This window comes from Primulina tabacum, unplaced genomic scaffold, assembly GCF_025594145.1.
Source record: "Primulina tabacum isolate GXHZ01 unplaced genomic scaffold, ASM2559414v2 Contig622, whole genome shotgun sequence".
NCBI lineage: Eukaryota > Viridiplantae > Streptophyta > Magnoliopsida > Lamiales > Gesneriaceae > Primulina > Primulina tabacum.
The window spans coordinates 61666-73695 of record NW_027459815.1 but is presented as its reverse complement, the minus strand read 5'-3'; the positions used below and the strand labels follow the sequence as shown (position 1 = coordinate 73695).

Sequence of the window (12030 nt, the reverse complement as noted above, 5' to 3'; positions counted from 1 at the left end):
TGCCGACGCTATCATACGAGTATCCCATATTGGCCGGTGTGCCAGCTCGAGCATTGATTTGATAGCGATTCGATTGATTCTGACATGTGCTCAGTGGATGGGCATTTGACCCGATACCTCCACGACATACATGCATTGCATACCATATATCATTGCTTAGATATCTGTGGTATATATGATTGGTTGTTCCATACGGAGCTTTGCTCACCCCCAAGGGGGGCTGTTGTTGTCTTTGTGTGTGGACAATGGCAGGTACTCCAGGATATCAGGAGACCGGAGATGGTACTTCTGGAGGGAGCCACAGCTTGGGCTGAGGTTTTATGTTTTGTCTTGTTCCCAGTATATATGTATATGTATCTATATACCGGGGCATGTCCCGAGAATGTGAGTTGTTTGTATATGATAGATTTGATTTCGTGTGGGCATGTTTATGACGTGAGATTAAATACTATTTTTAGTATTCAAATAAAATGATTTGGGCTCATTGTAAAGAAAATTTAAACTCGTTTTCCGCTGTAATTAATTAACCCTAATCAGATTGCATTGTAATAACGATTAGGAGCTAAGGACCCCACAACTGTAAACATGGCCAGACCTAGGAATCTCGAAGCGAGATGAGGCAGAAATGGGAGCGGGAGCTCACAATTTGAAAAACGACACAATTTAATTTTTATCAGTTGGGATGGACCATGGGGAGAGGGAAGACTGCTCCACCATTGTCCAGAACAAGTCCCTATGTTAAAGGCTTGACACCTTCCTTTCCAGACAAAAACACGCCTCCATTTCCTATGTAAAAGAAGAGCAGAAGCAGCGCCCGACTCTATCGCTTCCACTTAAAGATCTGTTGTGTATTGTGCTTCAACAGCCATGTGTGTTCCTCTCTATATTTACTCTAAAACCTCCCTCTTTTCGGAAAGGACCTCTTTCATTTTACTTAATTTCATTTCTTCCAATCTTGTTACTTCTCTGAACACAAGAATTATTGCATATGTACTATATAATTGCCATATGCCATTGATTGAGCACTTATTTAAGCAAAAAAGTGGCAAAATACAATGTTGATGAACTCCAAAGATAGAGTGTTCTGTTATTTCATCTTCTGAGGCAGCAACAGTAATCGTCACATTTTGGAATCTTTGTTGCTCCTCGTGTGGTGTATCCATAAGATTCCACAGCTCTACCATGGTCATCGCAAGAGTTTGAAACTGAAAAAGAGTTAAAATAAGAAAAAGTAGATAAGAAAGTTCACTAGAAAATGGTATACCTTTTGCATGCGCTGCAACTTGGCATCCTTGAGCCTGTGAATTGTAGCAGACAATCTCTCGACCGTATTAACATTTATGCTTTTCATGTCACATGAATCCTCCAAAGTTGGATGACTATCTCGAATTTTTAATTTGTAGTCCATCCCAAGCACCAAGCAAAGAGAGTTGAGAACATTCAATTGGCCGAGCACATGTTTTAGGCGTTCACTCTGCGTATAGAAAAATCATGCCCAAATATGGTAGTAACTAAAGAACTATCAAACAAGATGAAACTTGTATTTATTAACACACACATACCAAGCCTTCAATTTTTGTTTACGCTGCTTGATTAACCAAAAGAAAATCTTTGTTTTTCAGTTCTGGCATATCCATAGTACTACCATTTTTAATTTTTTTTTTTTTGCAAAATTAATGTCAATATAAACAAAATTAACAGAAGTGAACAAATGCAAGAAACGAACCTTCTCTTTCTACAACAAACACAACTGATTTTGTAAATCATCTAAGCTTTTCAGTGATAAATCACCCTCATCAATGATCACTTTACTCTCCATGGATCCAGAAAGCTCCTTACAGATGATATTTATTCGTTTCAAAACCTCTGCAAATTGACCCTTCCTCTCGTTTTCTTTTTAATATCTTCAAGTTGACGCATTATGTCCGGAAGCCTTTTTTTTCAAACTCCAAAACTCTGGTTAAAACAGAAACTTGGTATCATTTATAATTCAAATATCTTCACCCAGTCAAAGATGGTAGCATTTTATGATTCACACAAAGTTATCACATACTGTGCGATTCCCAGAACTCCTAGAACTCTTTTCCTTACCTTCGATATATGAACTGGTTGCTCTCCCAATGTAGCAGAAATGTCTACAACTTGTGCCTCTGAGTCGGCAAGTGATTGTCTCATCTGAGCTCGACAATGGCTTGCCTGATCCACTTTTCTCCGATACACTCCAAACACTTGTTCAAGTTCAAAAAGTATTTGGTCCCTTTCGTTATCAGGCTCTCCAATTCCATCCCACATTTTCTTATTCCACAAAACAATTATTTTGTGTATGAAGACTTTATGTTCGCGTAATAAGCCAACTTTTTTGAATTCACCGAAGAGAAATAAATAAATAAATAACACTGAGATAGTGTGAGATCACCTGCAGCTCAGATAAAAGAGAACCACAAATTGTTTCCATTTGTGAAGGCTGATCCATGAGGTGGTTATTATTGCAAAGACAACTGCACCAGAAGTAGTACACACAAGAAAAGCACCATGAGTATATTGGGGTGCATGAAGTTTTGAACCAAGAACACCAAAACACTAAAGTACTAGAAAGATGGCCAAATATTACTACTAAGCAGTAGATCATCTAACTTCTATAGTTGAAATGAATAAGTTTGAATCACATAAAGATCAATCAAATAACACCGTCAACTTAGAAATATATAAATTCAAGAACCAATCCAACCTGTTCACATTTAAAAGGCAAACACAGTAGTGGTAAATTTTCTCCTGTTACTTCGATTTATACTTTGTGACATGAAGGTGAGAAATAAATAACAGAATATCCATTCTATTATACCAAACAAATTCACCAATCTCATTCAGAACTACTAGTAGTGCTGGCATGCGCATTAGTTTATTAATTAGTCAAATATTTTGTCAACCAATTAAAGATTGGGCAACTGTTTGATCAATCTTTTAAGTTTTATGTGGGTTAAGATATACATAAAATAAATTATAAATTAATTAAAAATAAGATTTGTTTTTTTAACATATCAACCTACCAAATATAGGTACTATAATAGCCACGTTCTTAATAATAGAGTAGGAAATAACCAAAATCCTCAACCACACCCAACAGAGAATGCTCAGCTGTAGAAATACACTTCAAGACATATGAAACTCAACTGATGTACAGAAAATCAAAAGGAAAAAAGAAAAACAGCCCTTATGAAATCGGCCAATCATACGAGATAAAAGAAACAGAGTAGCACCAGAGACCAACCTTCAACTTTTAAATCACACAGTCCCAACTACGCCAACCAAAAAACGTGTTTTGAATACTTAGTCAATAGAGCAACTTAGTTTTCAATACTTAGTCAACAGCATTAGTTAGCAATGGCATAAAAGGCTTGATACACTCTGTACACAAACACTTTTCTTTTGAGATCAATAAAATACGTTGGAGAGCAGTTGCAGTGCGATTCAATTCATACGCACATTAACATGGTATCAGAGCAATTTTTTCAATTTTGATGCGTATGCAGGTTGGGAGCTCTGCTATTGATCTGCTATTGAGTGATTCAAATCTGAACTTGCATAAATTTGAAGAATCTCGCATACATTGAATTTTTTTTTGCTCGAAGATCATGGCGAATCCAATCTCCACCTTCAGCTTCAACGATCCGTTATATTTGCATCCATCTGATGCTCCTGGTACGTCTCTAGTTGCTGATCCATTGATTGGAGCTGAAAATTACAGTGTTTGGAGCAGAGCAATGAAAATTGCACTTCATGCGAAAAATAAGCTTGGATTCATTAATGGCACTTGTAGCAAACCAGCTCCGAATTCTCCTACGTTATATCAGTGGGAACGATGTAATGCAGTGGTGTTGCCTTGGATATTTTCTTCGGTTTCTAAAGAAATTTTCTGTGGACTTGTTTACGCAAGTGACGCATCAAGTGTTTGGGCAGATCTTAAGGAACGATTCGATAAAATTTGTGGTTCTCGAATCTATACAATTCATCGGGACATTGTTCGGTTATCCCAGGGATCAGTCACTGTTTCCATTTATTTCTCGAAGCTCAAGCAGCTGTGGGATGAGCTAGCTTCGTTAATTGCTTCTCCATCTTGTGATTGTCCCAATTCCAGAGCATATGTTGAACATGAGCAACAACAGCGCTTAATTCAATTTCTCATGGGGCTGAATGATAGTTATAGTTCAGTTAGAAGTCAAATCCTCTTGATGCAACCACTCCCATCGGTTAGCCATGCATATTCACTTGTCTGTCGAGAAGAAGCACATCGAAATGTACTGGTCTTCCAACCCATTGCAGATGCCCCCACAACAGCATTCTATTCTTCATCCTCCAAGTATTCAGAGACTATCAAGTGTGATCACTGCTCTGTACTAGGACATACAAAAAGCAATTGTTTTCGCTTGATTGGTTATCCTCCGGGGCATAAGCTACACAGAAACTTTCCTCAAAACAAGAGTTTTAAGCCTCCTTCAAAGAATGCACGACTAGTTGCTCACACCTCTATCAGTGATGCGCCAACACCTCCTGTTAGTTCACAGTCTACTCCACCATCTTCCGCACATTTTACCCCAACTCAATATGCAAAACTTCTGAGCCTCATTGAGAATTCAACTATCAACTCTCCACCATCAGCAAACTTAGCAGGTATGGCTACCAGCTTAATGTCTTTCTCGGCCACTAACGAATGGATATTGGACAGTGGTGCAAATGCTCATATTTCAGGTACCTCTGCTGGACTTCAAAATCCTCAACCATGCCTTTCTTCCGCTGGATCAGTTAATCTACCAAATGGTAATTCTATTCCCATTACTTCTACTGGTTCTATTCAGCTATCCTCATCTCACACATTATCAAAAGTGCTCCATGTCCCCACATTCAAATTTAATCTTCTATCCATTTCCCAATTCACCAAAGATAATCAATGCTGTGTTGTGTTATATCCATCCTTTTGTTTATTTCAGGAAATCTTGACTGGGAAGATAATGGGGATTGGTAGACTCAGAGATGGCTTATATTACCTTGCAAGTCCCACCCTATCTGCTGATAATCCATCATGTACTCCCATTACCATCCCTTCGAAACATATAGCTGCTTGTCATATCTCATCTCATTTGAATAATAACATTGATCTTTGGCACAAAAGATTTGGCCATATGTCTGTTACTCGTTTACAATATTTGCCATTCATATCCCAACACAAACTTACACACCACTGCAATATATGTCCCCTTGCCAAACAGACTCGAAGTTCGTTTCCTGTGGTTACGAGACATTCATCGCCTCACTGTTTTCACCTTGTGCACATGGACATATGGGGTCCCTATCGTGTACCCACTCATGAAGGTGCCAAATATTTTTTAACCCTCGTAGATGATTTTTCGAGGTGTACATGGGTATTCTTGATGCATTTCAAATCTGACACTCCCCGAATCCTAAAACAATTCTTTGCTTTTGTTTCCACTCAATTTCAAACTCCAGTTAAGAATGTTAGGACAGACAATGGTTCTGAATTTTTCAATTCTGAGTGTCATGATCTGTTCAATTCTCTTGGCATCCTCCATCAGAGTTCATGTCCGTATACACCCCAACAAAACGGACTTGTTGAACGCAAGCACCGACATATACTCAATGTTGCTAGAGCCATTAAATTTCAAGCTTCAATTCCTGACATCCATTGGGGTGAGTGTATTTTACACGCTGCTTATTTGATAAATCGTACCCCTACTCCTCTACTTGAAAACAAAACACCATATAAAGTTCTTTTCAAGAAAGCCCCAACATTGACCATATTAAAGTGTTTGGTTGCCTCTGTTATGCCACCAACCTTCGTCCCACACATAAATTTGATGTTCGAGCTCATTCTTACATCTTTCTTGGTTTTCCACCTCATCAAAAGGGATTTAAACTCCTTGATCCTTCTAGCAACCGCTTCACAGTGTCCCGGGATGTCATTTTTCATGAGGACATATTTCCGTTTGCTACCATAACCCAATCTTCGAATGTTTTTTCTCCTTGGCCCTCACTGCATTCTGCTGATCATGATGATGATGCCTTAATTACACCTTTGCTTGTTCCTTCTCCCACCCCTCCATCTCAGAATTCCCCTCCAATTCATCACAAACGACCTTCCCGACAGTCAAGACCACCAATATGGACAAAGGATTTTATCTGTTCTACTGTAAATACTTCTTCACCAAACCCACAATATCACTTATCCCAATACCTTGGTTATAATCATGTTTCTCCTTCTCGCCAATCATTTCTTGCCTCAATTTCCCAACTCTCCGAACCAACTTCTTATAAAGAAGCCTCCACTGATCCACGTTGGACAAAGGCTAAGGAAGTTGAAATTTAAGCCCTTGAGGCTAACAAAACATGGGCAATTGTACCTCTTCCTACGGGCAAGAAGCCTATCGGTTGTCGTTGGATTTATAAGATTAAGTACAATGCCGATGGGACTATCAACAAATTCAAAGCTCGGCTTATTGCCAAAGGCTATACTCAACAATATGGCATTGATTATCATGACACATTTTCTCCAGTTGCAAAAATCGCATATGTCCGCTGTCTTTTGTCTCTTGCTGCTGCCAATAATTGGCCTTTATTACAAATGGATGTGACCAACGCCTTTCTACAAGGAGACCTTACAGAGGACATCTACGTGTCCATTCCTCCAGGTTTTGAACATTCCAACAAAAGAAACCATGCTTGCAAACTACTGAAATCCTTGTACGGTTTGAAGCAAGCCTCGCGACAATGGAACTCAAAATTCTGTTCTGTGATGCTCCAACATGGTTTTATTCAGTCTGTACATGATCATTCACTTTTCATTAAGCGCCAAGCTGCCCTTATTACCATTCTATTAGTTTATGTCGATGACATCGTTATATCAGGGAATGATTCCACTTCTATTGAAGCATTGAAGACTTATCTTCACTCCCAATTTGCGATTAAAGATTTGGGAACTCTCAAATATTTCTTAGGACTTGAAGTGGCTAAATCAAAACATGGGATATGTCTCAACCAGCGCAAATATGCCCTTGAGTTAATTTCTGATGTTGGCATGGCTAGTTGTAAGCCTTATTCTACTCCTATGGAACAACATCTCAAGTTAACCACACCTGCATTTGACCAAAGCTTTGCTTCTACATGCACTTCTCCAATTCCTGACTCGGCTATAGCTGATCCTACTGTGTATCAGCGACTTATTGGACGCCTCATTTATCTCACAATCACTCGTCCAGACATTTGTTTTGCTGTGCACTACCTTAGTCAATTCATGCAAGCCCCCAAGACTTCCCACTTGCGTGCTGCTGAAAGGATCGTTGGCTACATTAAAGGATCACCGGGCATGGGTATTTTCTTCTCCTCTTCTTGTGATTTTCGTCTCTACGCCTACTGTGATTCAGATTGGGCTTCCTGCCCCATGAGCCGCAAATCTGTTTCTGGTTATATTGTTACACTTGGTGGCTCACCAATTTCCTGGAAGTCAAAGAAACAGAACACTATCTCTCGATCTTCGGCAGAGGCTGAATATAGGTCCATGGCTTCCACAACATGTGAAATTGTGTGGTTACGCGGCCTCCTCAGTGACATGGGACTTCAATTTGATTCTCCCACTTTACTTCACTGTGACAATCAAGCCGCCATTCACATCGCTGCCAATCCTTTATATCATGAACGCACTAAACATATTGATATTGATTGTCATTTCATCCGTGAGAAGATTCAGGATCACACCATTGCCACATCACATATTTCAACTCACGTTCAACATGCCGATATCTTCACTAAGGCTTTGGGTTCTGATCAGCATCATGTCTTAGTCTCCAAGCTCGGCATGCTGAACTTACTCCGAGCTTGAGGGGGGATGTCACACAGTACCAACTACGCCAACCAAAAAACGTGTTTTGAATACTTAGTCAATAGAGCAACTTAGTTTTCAATACTTAGTCAACAGCATTAGTTAGCAATGGTATAAAAGGCTTGATACACTCTGTACACAAACACATTTCTTTTGAGATCAATAAAATACGTTGGAGAGCAGTTGCAGTGCGATCCAATTCATACGCACATTAACATTAAACAAGATAGGCGATTTCTGGCAATCTCAAAGAATCAAGTAATCGGCGCGAAAAAAATTATTTCTTATTCATTTAAGAATTTTTGAACAGCATGCAATATTTACTCGTGTTCACAGACATACTCGTATCAATCGCCTTCAAGTTCAAGCATAGCACCAAGGTAATACTCACCCCTTGTTTCAGAAAAGCAATAATGAAACGCGTAAACAACGCAAAGACTCGACGAACCGGGAACTTTTTATACTTACTCAGTTAAAGGGCAAACCAAAAAAAGAAAGAAAAACACAATGCCATTTCATGATCATCCTTTTCTTCAGCCGAGATTATTTTATAAACCGAACCTCAAATTCAAGAAGTTTAATTTGATCACTGTCGCTGGAGGATAAAATCATAAAATGATGCGGTTTTTCGAGTGTGGAACTTTTGTAGAAAGATCGAAACGGTTCAAGAACCATCAAAAGGAAAAGTTGGCGTAACGCATAATTTGATTATACCGGCTGGGCATTGATTAAGAAATTATTCTCTCGGGGTTCATTTTTTTGAAATTCAAAAAAAGATTTTTCTTCCCTATTCGGTCTTCCTTGTTTATTTATTATCTTGTTTTAAATAAAAATCACTTGAATTAGATACTACTAATATGTGTCTGAGCATGAATATACGTGTGGAAAAGTTAAGATGGTATCAAACCAATCGATCGATATAAGTTAGATAGGTCATTCAGTTAATTTTTATATGTGAAATTAGAGTTTTTTGTTATGGTAAATACTTATTTTTTTGAGAAATTAGGCTCCTAATATATTTTCATTTTTTTAAAAAAAATTAAGAATACTGATGTGTAAATGATACTACATACATCAGCATCGTGTTGTTACTATATCGTTGTCATATTGAGAAAAAATCTAAAATTAAAAAAAAAAGAACGAACTAAAACTGCTAAAATTTAATAATATAGATGACCAAAATCACAAAACCAGAAATACATAAGATTATGATTTTCCATTTTTGTTACACGCGTATATATCAAAATGAGTACACTTTAAACTCAGTGTTGCATGTTATGGGTTTTGCTTTATTAAGTTTTCAAATTGAGATTTGGTGCACTAACTTTGATTTTTTTTGGCTTTCAATCATAATTCATCGGAGTGCTGGTGAAAATGCTAACATGACATTGAAAAATAATTGCCAGAAATTTATACATATCTAATATATCGTAAAAACCGAACCAAATAAGACATGATTTATAGAGTATTTAAATACATTTATTTAAAACAATTTATAAACTGATATATTTTATAAGTTGTACTGCAAGCTTATAAATTGTATGATTTAAAGTGTGTTTGACTAAATTTAGCTAAAACAATTTATATTGTTTGTGAGAGCTTATAAATTTTGTCAATCATTTCCTCAAACACCTCTCGTTTTTACGATCTCACATATCAAATCCTTTTCATTATATATAGTCCTGCATGATGATCCCCAAGAAGCAACCTCCGGCCGTGAGTTCTCCCGGAGCTATCTTCTTTGTCTTCCATAACAAATATTTCGCCATATGTCCTCGCGTGATGGTCATCACTCCAAAAAATCAGCTATTCAATCAAAGCTCGAATTATAAACTTCAATTGAAAATTAAAAGAAAATTAAAAACCACTAAGCTCGGTTCTGAGCTCAAATTTTTACCACTCAAATCGAATGCTAAATAAACATGTGCAATATTACAATGAATCAGTTAATAGAAACATAATAAATACAAAATTAAATGTCTACCTCCTTGTTTTTTTAATTATAATCATTACATTATATATGTAATGTTTATACACTTGCCCACTTTATATATATATATATATATATATATATATATATATATATATTAGATTGACAAAAAAATGAAAGAAATGGACACAATTAATGAATAACATATTAAGATATTTATATATACACACTTATATCAATTTTATTGCACCTTACACTAGTTCCCTTTTTCGATAATAGTTTTTAGAATTTAATTATGTCCGTTATTTTAGATTTTTCAAATATGTAGTTTTGGTTTTACGGATATCAACTTTTATGATTATTCACACTCAACTAGACGACTCTTCTTTATCTAAAATTTAATTCATAATATTAAATTCTTGTCAAAATTTTAGACAACAGCCAGGGTGCAGCTATGATTATAATTAAATCTTAGGGCAACTCGATCGCAACCAAAATAATTTTTTTGGTTTAGATTATATATATAGAGGAGTACAAGATGCACACAAAACGTAGCTTGACAACATCTGGAAAGAGCTGCGGAATGCATTCTTTTCTACTGCAATTTAAATTAAGTTATAAATTCATTTCGAACATGGAGGCCTAAATCTAACTCCTGGAAAGTGTCTCGCAACATATTCCCGAGCAAGCGAATGTAGATCGTCACCCTCGTCGATGAAGTCGTGTTGATCGTGGAAACTAACTATTTCCATCGACATTTCTTCGTGCTGAGACATATTGAACCGTGATGTTTGAACAAGTTCCGACGAAGATTGAATGTTGGATGGCGAAAGACTAGGAAGTGGAAGAGGAACCAGCAATGACGAACGTTGTAGGGTTGATATACGAGCTTGGATGTATGCCAACTCTGCCTGTAAATTTACCACCTGCATTATATATACAAAATAATTATCGACAACTTGTCATTATCTAGCTTTCAAAAATTTCTGAAACTTTGTCTATATAGACCAAGTAGAATGTACCTGCTGTTGAAGTGAGAAGATATGGCCAACACAGCCATAAACAGGGTCCCTAACCCTAGCCAGCGCCTCATAACAAAGCGTGATCACCGCATCAAACCGACGGTGTGGCGGGACTCTGAGCAGCAATTTCGAGGCGTTGCTAGCACCAAACACCCTGTGAACCGCCGCAAAGTGGGCGGTGCCTTGGTCTGAGTCAAAATACGGTGCAAAAATGCAACCCTTCAAGCATTTCCTCCTCAGAAACTTGCAAGCACCGCAAGGCCCACCGCCGGCACCACCTCCAGTGCTTTGATCACCGCCGCCGCCGCCACAAATGTTCATTTGTCTTTTGGGTTGTGATAACATATGATTTGTTTGTCTCAAATTACTTTATGGGGTGCTAAAACACATTTCACATAGTACAAAAAGAGGGTTTCATGTATATATGCATCTCTCATTTGAATATATTTAAGTTTTAGGACGGGGAAGTTGATAACTTTTGCGAATATATAAAATAATGGAGGTCGCTTGATTTGGCGGTGGGTCAATTGACAGAGACGGACTTGAGAGGTTTAGCAGGCGAGCTGCGTAAATAGTTCAAATCCAAGCCAAAATTCATTTTATAATAAAATATGATGTACACTCTTCATAATTTATTATTTAGAAATTATACTTTATTGTTTACCCATTTATTATATTTTATCTATATACTATCTGTAATTGTTGACGTCTTCAGTGGTTTGATTCTATGATCTCAATAAGTATTTATGAAACACAAAAAATTTTGTAGACTATTTTACGAATCATTTTTGTTTGAAAAGTATTTTATTTGAATCATTTGTAAAAACATATTATTTTTTATGACAAAAAAATAATATTTTTATTGTAAATATTGGTAAGATTGACTCGTCTCACGAAGAAAGATTTGTGAAACCGTCTCACAAAAGACATACTATTTATGAAAATATCTGGTTCATTTAGATAAATAATAAATATATTTTATTCATAACTTTAATAAATAATCTATTTAAAAATTTTAAAATTCACATATCATCTTTACAAATCAAATATTTCATACAAATTATATTATACTTATCAAAATAATAATTAAAAAATGTAACAAAATTTTATGAATCAACTCGATCTATTAATGATCATGATTTATACACGCATCAATCATTATTTTACATAGACATCTCATGCACGTGTGC

General features: G+C 36.8%; 2 protein-coding genes and 1 pseudogene across 2 annotated transcripts; 1 reads left to right on the top strand and 2 right to left on the bottom strand.

Moving 5' to 3' along the window:
* Positions 1-806: 806 nt before the first annotated feature.
* Positions 807-2895, bottom strand: LOC142534615 (65-kDa microtubule-associated protein 1-like; annotated as a pseudogene).
* Positions 2896-3443: 548 nt separating this feature from the next.
* On the top strand, positions 3444-5119 carry LOC142534621 (uncharacterized). The gene is made up of 2 exons (XM_075641479.1): positions 3444-4815; positions 4986-5119. Exons 1-2 carry the CDS (start codon positions 3633-3635, stop codon positions 5018-5020), a joined length of 1218 nt encoding a protein of 405 aa, XP_075497594.1. The 5' UTR covers positions 3444-3632; the 3' UTR covers positions 5021-5119.
* Positions 5120-10360: 5241 nt separating this feature from the next.
* LOC142534619 (LOB domain-containing protein 19-like) lies at positions 10361-11161 on the bottom strand. Its single transcript, XM_075641477.1, has 2 exons — positions 10841-11161; positions 10361-10744 (listed from the first exon to the last, which is right to left on the bottom strand). The coding sequence occupies exons 1-2, from the start codon at positions 11159-11161 to the stop codon at positions 10442-10444; spliced, it is 624 nt and encodes a 207-aa protein (XP_075497592.1). The 3' UTR covers positions 10361-10441.
* Between the last annotated feature and the right edge of the window lie 869 nt (positions 11162-12030).

What these genes read in the sequence shown, in the direction of transcription:
- LOC142534621 (XM_075641479.1), top strand. Translation starts at nt 3,633, where the DNA reads ATGGCGAATCCAATCTCCACCTTCAGCTTCAACGATCCGTTATATTTG. An exon ending in ATCAGTTAATCTACCAAATG is followed by an intron (nt 4,816 to 4,985) that starts GTAATTCTATTC and finishes TGTTTATTTCAG; the next exon opens with GAAATCTTGACTGGGAAGAT.
- LOC142534619 (XM_075641477.1), bottom strand. Translation starts at nt 11,161, where the DNA reads ATGAACATTTGTGGCGGCGGCGGCGGTGATCAAAGCACTGGAGGTGGT. An exon ending in TCTTCTCACTTCAACAGCAG is followed by an intron (nt 10,745 to 10,840) that starts GTACATTCTACT and finishes TATATAATGCAG; the next exon opens with GTGGTAAATTTACAGGCAGA.